Source organism: Carlito syrichta, unplaced genomic scaffold (genome assembly GCF_000164805.1).
Source record: "Carlito syrichta isolate Samal-C Ts95f unplaced genomic scaffold, Tarsius_syrichta-2.0.1 Scaffold305688, whole genome shotgun sequence".
NCBI lineage: Eukaryota > Metazoa > Chordata > Mammalia > Primates > Tarsiidae > Carlito > Carlito syrichta.
The window spans coordinates 433974-443494 of NW_007249784.1; the positions used below are offsets into that span (position 1 = coordinate 433974).

Genomic DNA, 9521 nt, shown 5'->3' on the forward strand with positions numbered 1-9521 from the left:
AAAAAAAAAAAAAAAAAAAGTCAAGGCTAGTTGTGGTAGGTGGTTCATGGCTATAATTCTAGTACTATGGGAGGCCTAGGCAGGATAATTGCTTGAACCCAAGAGTTTGAGACCAGCCTAGGGAAAAAAGGGAGATGTCATTTCTACAAAAATTCAAAAAATTAGCCAGGTGTGGTGGTGCATGCCTGTAGTCCCAACTACTTAGGAAGCTGAGGCTGAAAGATTGCCTGAGTCCAGAAGGTCAAGGCTGTGGTGAGTGGTAATCATGCCACTGTATTCCAGCCTGGGTGACAGAGTGAGACTTGGATTCAAAATGCATACATACATGCATACAAATAAAAGATTCAGCTGAGCTCGGTGGCTCAGCCTGTAATCCCAGCGCTTTGGGAGGCTGAGGTGAGAGGATTGCCTGAGCCCAGGGGTTTGAGACTAGCCTAGGAAACTTGGAGAGACTGCATCTCCGTTAAAAAAAAAAAAATTAGCTGGGCATGGTGGCACACGCCTATAGTTCCAGCTACTTGAAAGTCTGTGGCGGAAGGATCACCTGAGCCCAGCAGGCTGAGGCTGCAGTGGCCATGAGCGTGCCACTGCACTCCAGCCTGGGTGGCAGAGGGAAACTCTGACTCAAAAAACAAAACAAAACAAAACCGTTTTTTGCCTTCTACAAGAGGTGTGTGCCTTGGTTGCTAGAAGCCTTTGTTGCTTGAGCATCCTGTGGTGGGAGGAGGTGTGCACTTTTGCAGGTAGGCGCTGTTTAGGTCTTCATAATAAGAGAGAAAACCTAGGAGGAGGATGAGGGGAATTAGGATGACTCTGCAATGAGGAAGGTGCAAAGGGGAGAGGGCCCTCGGTCCTGACCCGCCTGGGGAGCACTGGGAGAAACGCTGCCTGCTGGAACCGCAGAGTCTCTCCATCACCTGCCAAATCTTCTGTGAAAATAGGTTCAAACTGGGCGTAGTGGCTCATGCCTGTAATCTCAGCACTTTGGAAGGTGGAAGTGAGAGGATTGACTGAGTTTGTGGATTTGAGACCGGCCTGGGCAACTTGGTGAGACCTCATCTCTACAATAAATCCAAACAAATATTAGCTGCGTGTGGTGGCACACACCTGTAGTTCCAGCTACTTGGAATGCTGAAGTGGAAGGATCGCCTGAACCCAGCAGGTTGAGGCTGCGGTGGTTGTGAGTGTGCCACTGCACCCCAGCCTGGTCAACAGAGTGAGACTCCAACTCAAAAAATTAAAAAATTTTAAAAAACCAAACAACAACAAAAGAAAGTAGACAGTTCAGGTGTACTTGGTATAACTGGATTTTTTTTGGAAGCTGACAAAGAGGCTGATATTTTTAAACTATTTGGACTTTTTTTTTTTTTTTTTAAGATGAGGTCTTGCCAAGTTGCTCGGGCTGGTCTCAAGCCCATGGGTTCAGGCAATCCTCTCAACTTGGCCTCCCAAAGTGCTAGGATTATAGGCATGAGCCACTACACCCGGCCTAGGAAATAATTTTAAGCTTACAGAAAAGTTGTGAGAATATGAATAGTACAAAGAACAGTCACATGTTATCCAGATTCATCTGTTGTTAACATTTTGCTTTATTGGCCATATAATTGACATTCTCTCTCTGTCTCTCTCCCCCTCCCTCCCTCCGCATGCACATACACACGTATACTTTTTCCAAACAATTGAGCATGCGCTGCATATATCATGGCTCTTTACCACTAAATACTTCAGTGTATTTCACTGTAAAGAGTTCAGTTCTAAGAATAGGATATTCTATATAATTGCAGTGTGGTTGCCAATTTCAATAAATGTAACATTGATACAATATTTTAATCTAATCTATTATATATCTGCGACTTTGTCAAATAACCCAATAATATCCTTTATACATCCCCCCCATACAGAATCCCTTCTAGGATCAGATATTGCAATTTTGTTTTCCTACAAAAGGCCAATTTTTGCATCAGAATATTCAAAGTCAGCCCAATAGTTAAGGGGACAGTGGTTCATCTGAGTTTTTCAAACAAGAAAGTCCCTGTAACCACAGCCCCCACTTGCCAGTTTGGGGACTAGCCTTGGAGTATATTTGTGTATCACTTCCTGTTATCCAGTCTTTTTAAAAAATCAGATATTAAGTAGATACAAAATACTATTTATAAAATATATGCAAGATATAAAGGCTCATGATTCAATGAATACCTATGTGCCATCATCCCTTTTAGAAAGAAAAATATTAGCAGAAAAAAAAAGTCCTGGCATGTTTCTTCCCAATCTCACCTTCCCTCCTCACTCAAAAGAAGCTGCTATTCTTAATGTTGTGCTTTATCTTTTGTAGTTCTTCATATAGTCCAGATTCTAATTCTTTGTCCGTTATGTGTTTGGTAATTTGTCTCTTCTCTATGCTGTTTTTTGGTGAAGAAAAATTCTTAATTTTTATGAAAGTGTGTGTGTGTGTGTGTGTGTGTGTGTGTGTGTGTGTGTGTGTGTGTGGTGTGTACTCCTATGTCTTGTTCAAGAAGGTCTTGCTTACTCCAAGTATGTAAGAGTACTCTCCTATACCTGCCTTCCAAAAAAAATTATAATTTGACTTTCATATTTAGGTTTTTAATAACTTGGACTTGGTTTTTTTGAGTGTGGCATGAGGTAGTGGTCCAATTTTATTGAATTTTTCCACACTGTATAATGAAATCTCCCAGTACCATTTATTGACTAGTACACCATTTCCCTTGTGATCTGTAATACCTGCCCAGCTTTCAATCGTGTTTCCATATATGTGTAGGTTTTCAGGTCCTTCAGTCTGTTCATTAGTCAAGTTGTTTATCCTAAGGGCTAACTTCAGCCTTAATTACCATATAGCTGTATAAAACTCTTGATGGCTGTTAAGACAAATCCTCTTAACATATTCTTCTTTGGGCTATTCTAGGCCTTTTATTCTCCAATATAAATTTTAAGTACAGGGTTAGGTATATAAACGTTGATTATACAGGTACCCTTGTTGATGAGGAAGATCTGTACTTTTTTTTTTTTTTTGAGTTGGAGTCTCACTCTGTCGCCCAGACTGGAGTGCAGTGGCCGCTCCTGGCCACCACAGCCTCGGCCTGCTGGGCTCCGGCGATCCTTCCGCCTCCGCCTTCCGAGTAGCCGGAATTACAGGCATGCGCTACCACGCCCGGCTGATTTTTTGATTTTATTGTAGAGGTGAGGTCTCGCCTGCCCAGGCGGGTCTTGAACCTGCAGGCTCAGGCAATCCACTCACCTCAGCCTCCCAAAGGCGCGGGATTACAGGCTGAGCCGCCGAGCCCGGCTGATAAATCTTCTTAAAGCATATTGTTCTCCCACTTAAGATAGAGAATGGCTCCATGAAGCTTGGTGAGTCAAGTACAAATGCATCAAAACTACCATTCTTCTTACTTCATCTCCATCTGTACATGGCCTTCCTTTTCCCACCAGGGCACTTGCACTGGGCTTCAGCCAGGGGCATCCTTTCACTTATTCTCTCCTTTGTGCCTTTATTATTTTAATTCCTTGCATCTCCAGGAAACCAAGACCCTCTTGTCTAGTCATTTCCTTCCCATTTGTAAGGCTTAGTATAAGTCCCAACTTGCTCATGAAGCCTGGCAAAGCCAATCACACAGAATGTTCCTCCCTGATGTTTTACTATGGCCTTTTAATCTACACTGAACCTTGCACACAATTCTGTATATTCTTGTTAATTAATTGCATGTATATGTCTGCCTTTGTTCATATTTTCTGGCACTCCCAAATTGAGTTGGCCTACTCACCATTGAGAACATCATGGCTGAAAGGATCAAAAGTTGGGGGGACAAGAAGGTAGGGCTGCCATTAGCCTATGCAAGTGCCTATGTGTGAATTAGATAAAGAAAGGCACCTAGCCTTGTGAATGAGCGCACATCTTGATACGCAGATCAAGGGCTAGATTTCAGCCTCCACTCACTCCTTCTGCACCCATTTGCTCAGTGAACAACCTTTACAACTGTACATGGTGGTGTTAGTGGCAGGGCTGAGTATGATTCGTGTCACCCCACCTCTACTTCATTGTCCCCAGGGCCTAAAAGCCAACATGACACGTCTTTACCAACTGATGTTGGAGCCACAGTTCTCCCGCTGCTCTAAACCTGTCAAATATAAGAAGCTGCTGTTTGCACTTTGCTTCTTCCATTCTGTATTACTTGAACGAAAAAAGTTCCTTCAGCTTGGCTGGAACATTATCTATGGCTTCAATGATTCCGACTTTGAGGTTTGTGCTAACCAGGGGTCCTCATCCCAGCCCTCTCTGCTTACACTTCCTGCCCCATGGCTCCCTTGTGGGAATATCTACTGACAGAAAGCCTGTGTTAAAGCCCCATTGGAAGGGTTCCTGCCATAACTGTGAATGGGAATGGGGGCTTGCCACAGGTGTCAGAGAACTTACTGAGCCTCTATCTGGATGAGTACGAGGAGACGCCGTGGGATGCACTCAAGTATCTCATTGCCGGTGTCAACTACGGTGGACATGTCACAGATGACTGGGACCGGCGCCTGCTTACCACCTACATAAATGACTATTTCTGTGATCAGGCTCTATCAACTCCTTTCTACCGGTGAGGGGGAGGTGGCACTGAGCAGGGCTCCAGAGGTCACAAACTGACCAGGCGTCTGGATTGGGGGTAGGGGAAGTGTTTCCGAACAGGAGACTGGGAGAAGACTGAGTTTGTGGGATCGAGAGGGGAAGCAAGAGCAGGGAGGTGGACAAATGGAACAAGCATAGGGACTGGGGTCTCGGCCTGGCAAGTCTGAGTCCCTACAACACAGGGTAATTATGCTGTGGCTCCCCAGGTTGTCAGTACTGGAGACTTATTTCATCCCCAAGGATGGAAGCCTGGCCTCTTACAAGGAGTACATCAGCTTGTTACCTGGCATGGACCCTCCTGAGGCCTTTGGCCAGCACCCCAATGCTGACGTGGCCTCCCAGATCACAGAGGCGCGAACTCTCTTTGAGACTCTGCTTTCCCTGCAACCCCAGATTACACCCACCAGAGCTGGTGGCCAGAGCCGGGAAGAGAAGGTATGAAGAGACATACCTGAGGGAGGAAAGTGATGAGGAAGAGAGGGCTACACTCAGAGCTCCTTCTTCCTCAGGTCCTTGAGTTGGCCACTGATGTGAAGCAGAAGATCCCTGAAATGATCGACTATGAGGGGACCCGAAAACTGCTGGCTCTTGATCCCTCCCCCCTCAATGTGGTCCTTCTGCAGGAGATCCAGAGATACAACAAGCTGATGCAGACTATCCTGTAAGATGGAGAGGGGCTCTGTAGAATATGGGAGGGGGCAGGGAAAGGCCTTCACCCGCTAGCTAGGATGACTTTCCCAGGCCTGGCCCATGTCTAACACTCCAACTTACCCTACTCAGGTTCTCACTGACAGACCTAGAGAAAGGCATCCAGGGCCTCATCGTCATGTCTACAAGCTTGGAAGAGATTTTCAATTGCATCTTTGATGCCCAGGTTCCTCCACTCTGGGGAAAGGCAAGATTATACCACTGTTGATCCCATTCCAACAGTGAGCTCCCCTCTCACCCCTGTGCCCCTAATTTCCTGGTTCTGGAGAGGCACAGCAAACTGCAGAGCCTGGGCTTTGAAGCTAGACAGGTTCAGGGTTGAAATCTGGCTCTGCCATTCTCTGACTGGCTTTGCATAACTTAACTTACAGACTTACTCAAGGCAAGTTACTAACCTTTCCAAGAATACTTCAAAGATTCCCACTACTGTGCATACCACTCAGTAGGGTGCTTCATTAACGGTACTTGATTAATATTACTGTGGTGATTGTTATTAATTGTTGCCATTTTATGCTTCTTTCCTGGGAGTTGGCTTTTGGAATGCTTCACCCAACTGTAGGTGGGGAACAGGGGCTGACACTGCATCATCTTCTCATATCTGCTCCAGGTGCCCAAAATAAGGATTTGAATGCATGACTGAATCAATGAATAAACACACACTGCCTTCTCCTTCAGGCATATCCCTCACAAAAGCCATTGGCTGCGTGGACCCGGGACCTGGCCATGCGTGTGGAGCAGTTTGAACTGTGGGCCAACCGTGCCCGGCCTCCCGTGATCTTTTGGCTGTCTGGCTTCACCTTTCCCACTGGCTTCCTCACTGCTGTGCTGCAGTCTTCAGCTCGCCAAAACAACGTGAGCAATGTGGAAAGTGTGAAGGGGGATGGATGCTGAGGATATGTATTTGCTCTCCTTTTTGGGGTCTTCCCTTATTCTCACCTTCAACCTCCAGATTTCAGTGGACAGCCTCTCCTGGGAGTTTATCGTTTCCACTGTGGATGACAGCAACCTAGTGTATCCACCCAAGGTGGGAGCCAGATGTGCTTGGGGCTCTGAGCAGAAGGGTGCTAGGAGCAAAAGTGGGAAGTAATTGGGTGAGAAGGGAGAAGAGGGGTAGCAGGTCGAGGTGCTGGCAACTGAGAGTCTAGCCTTCCTCCAAAACTGCTCCCATTTCTCCCCAGGACGGTGTTTGGGTTCGGGGCCTGTACCTGGAGGGTGCTGGCTGGGACCGGAAGAACTCCTGCTTGGTGGAGGCAGAGCCCATGCAGCTTGTCTGTCTCATGCCCACGATTCACTTCCGGCCTGCAGAGAGCCGCAAGAAGAGCGCTAAGGGTGGGACGGCTCCCCAGACCTGCTTGCCCTGTTTGGATCCCAGCCCACTCTTTGCTCCAGCTCTCCCAATACCTGTTCCTGCCCTGTTCTCCCGTAGGCTCCAGGGGCCTGACTCCTTCTCTCCTTTTCCCCAGGCATGTACTCCTGTCCCTGCTATTATTATCCCAACCGTGCAGGCAGCTCAGACCGAGCCTCCTTCGTCATCGGCATTGACCTCCGGTCTGGGGCCATGACATCTGATCACTGGATCAAGAGGGGCACTGCTCTACTGATGAGCCTGGACAACTGAGGAGGCCTCCTCTTCCGGCTTGAGAGAAGACCGAGACTCTAGGAGCTAACGCTGATATTGCACCTCAGACCGAGGCTCGACTTCACTCAGGCATTGACCTTGGCTGAATTCGGCATGTGCTGGAGCCCTGGAGATACCTAGTTGTGATAGCCATAAAGGTGGAAGAGCTGTATTGGAGCTCAGTGCAGTAAAACACCTGCGACCACATGCCCTAAGTCTCTCAATAGCTTAGTGGGGGTTTGCGGAGGGAGGAAGCCGGCCTTACTGAGGATAGGAGCTACTGGTGGGTTGCTCCGAAAGGAGCGAAGGAAGTCCGGAGGCCTTGAGAGAAAAGGAGGCGTGGCTTTGAACAAAAGGTCTGGGCAGCGGGGCCCGAAGAGGGTGTGGCTAAATCTTGGGCCCGGACTTGTGTGGATGAGGCGGGGCACAGTTTGGAAGGGCGCGTGATACAAATGGCAAAGGGGCTTGTCAGGCAGGGATCGGGACTAAACCCCGTCTACTTCACCCTGAAGCCTGCACCCCGCACCCGCCATCCTACCTGGCACTGGCGCTGAGACAAGAGGAACCGACTGAAGGCGGGGCGGAGCCGGAGAGAGGGACTTCGGCGCGAGGAGGGGCGGGACCACTAGAAGGGGCGGGGCTGGGGAGCGGGGGTGCGGTGTTTGTGTTGGAAAATCCAACTGCGCCACGGGGCGGAGCGCCCCCCCCAGCCCCGGCCTGGGAGGGGGGGGCCCGCTCGACCCCCTGGGAGGCCTTGGGGAGCCGGAACACCTGGGACCCCAGAACCAGGTAACGGGGAACTGCGAGGACGTCCGGACGGAGGGAAATTGTCTCCGTGCACGGGGGCGGGACGCCTGAGTCGCAGGAGGGGTAGAACTGGTGGAGATGGACGTGTGGGACTTGGGAAAGGCACTGGGGAAAAGACTGGTGCGAAGTACGCGCAAGCCCCCTAAAACAGAGCGGGGCAGAAGTGGGGGGAGAACTGGGAGGCAATGGTCTTGGGTTGCGGATGTCAAGAGGGGCCTGAAAGGACTCCCAGTTCCCCTTGGGCTGGGATTCCCCTTCCGACACCGGGGCGGGGCGCGGCGGTCCCAACTGAAGGGCAGGGCTAAAGGGCAGAGTTTGCCCACAGGCCAATGCGATGGTCCGCTGAGGTCAGATGTGGCCAGACAGGGGTGTGTCTCCAGTCCCAGGGCCACTTCAAGTCTCCCTCCAGTTCTTTCCACCGTGAGGTGTGTGAGCCTCAGCCCTGACCTTCACAGCAGGCGCCCAGGGAACCCCCCAGCGGTAGCCTTTGCCCATCCCACTCCGCCCCGCCGCACCTGCCCCTTTACTCGGCCTCCCCGCGAGTCCCTCAGCCCTGGTCCTGCCCCCACTCTGTCGTCTCGGCCGCCTTAGCCCTCGCACGCCTCTCACGGCTTCTCCGTGCCGAACTTTCCCAACGCAGCCACGAGATGGCGAGGGCGAGACGCACACCCAGAGCTGAGGGGCGTGAGGGTGGGGATGTAACCGTGAAAGCGGCTGAAGCCCCCCGGCCCGGTCCAAGGTAGGCTGAAGGCCTCTTTTGGCTTCCTGTCATCTGGGCCCCCTCACAGGAAATTGTGGGCCACAGGATGAGGAGGGGGCTGGGGACTCAGTCTCCTCTCCAGGCTGGGGTAAATAGTGGGGAGCGGGACACGCGGGATGGTTACTAAGCAACGTAGACTCGCTTCCTGTTTGCTGTGGCTTACGGCTGTGACAGGAGGTGGGGGTTGGAGAGAGTGGGGGATCTTGGAGATTGTAGGGAAGGTCGAGGGCAGGACGCCCGGTTCCAGGGACAGGAAGAACCCTGGGAGGAAGGAGGGGCAACAGCGAGCTGCGCTGTGACGGGAATGGACTAGGCGGTTGTCCGGAGGGAGGCGGGACGGAGCGCCGCGCTCACCTCGCCTCCCCTGCCCTCCCAGGGGTTGCTTGCCCGGTTGCCAGAGTAACTGGAGAGCACGACTCGGGAGCCAGATTCCCGAACTCTTCCGTCCACCCAATCCACTCCAGCGGACGCCCCTGACATCAGGGCTCTAGCAGCCAATGGGGAAGGGGCATTGTAAAGCGACAGGAAAAGGGAGAGGGGAGGGGACGAGGTGGAGGAAGGGAGGTAGCAGCCCGGGACCCGCACGTGCACTCCCACACGCTCGCGCCCACACCCCGCCCTCCCACCGCACGCGCTCGAGCACCCCCTTGCGCCTGCGCGGCGGGTCGGACGCCCCCCGCCTCCGCCCCGCAGCCTTGAGTCTGTGTAAACTAGTCCAAGGCTGCGCTCCTCAGTCCCTCGGGACCCAGACGTCTGGGTCGGTGTGCACTCTTTCGCGGTGGCGCGACCATTAAGGCCCAGCGTCGCTTGGGAAGGTCGACTACCTGTTCCCTACCTTCCCCCACCTGGCGCCCCACACTCCCAGGTGGGCTGGGCGGAGCTGTGGTTTCCGGCCCCATCTGCTCGGCCGCTGCCTTCCAGGGCTCTGGCTTAGGTTGCTTCCCCCAGAGAAAGCGAGTGGGTACCAGCGCCCCTTCCCGAGGCTTCACCCCCCCCCCCCC

General features: G+C 51.6%; 1 protein-coding gene across 1 annotated transcript in view; it reads left to right on the plus strand.

Moving 5' to 3' along the window:
- Positions 1–7130, plus strand: part of DNAH2 (dynein axonemal heavy chain 2) — a 112682-nt gene extending 105552 nt beyond the window's left edge. The window contains exons 79-87 of the mRNA XM_008062346.2: positions 4064–4255; positions 4414–4598; positions 4834–5062; positions 5137–5288; positions 5408–5522; positions 6011–6187; positions 6285–6359; positions 6514–6664; positions 6799–7130. Coding sequence (XP_008060537.1) covers positions 4064–4255; positions 4414–4598; positions 4834–5062; positions 5137–5288; positions 5408–5522; positions 6011–6187; positions 6285–6359; positions 6514–6664; positions 6799–6953 — 1431 coding nt within the window. The 3' untranslated portion in view covers positions 6954–7130. The remainder of the gene's footprint in view (positions 1–4063; positions 4256–4413; positions 4599–4833; positions 5063–5136; positions 5289–5407; positions 5523–6010; positions 6188–6284; positions 6360–6513; positions 6665–6798) is intronic.
- The last annotated feature ends 2391 nt before the right edge of the window (positions 7131–9521 follow it).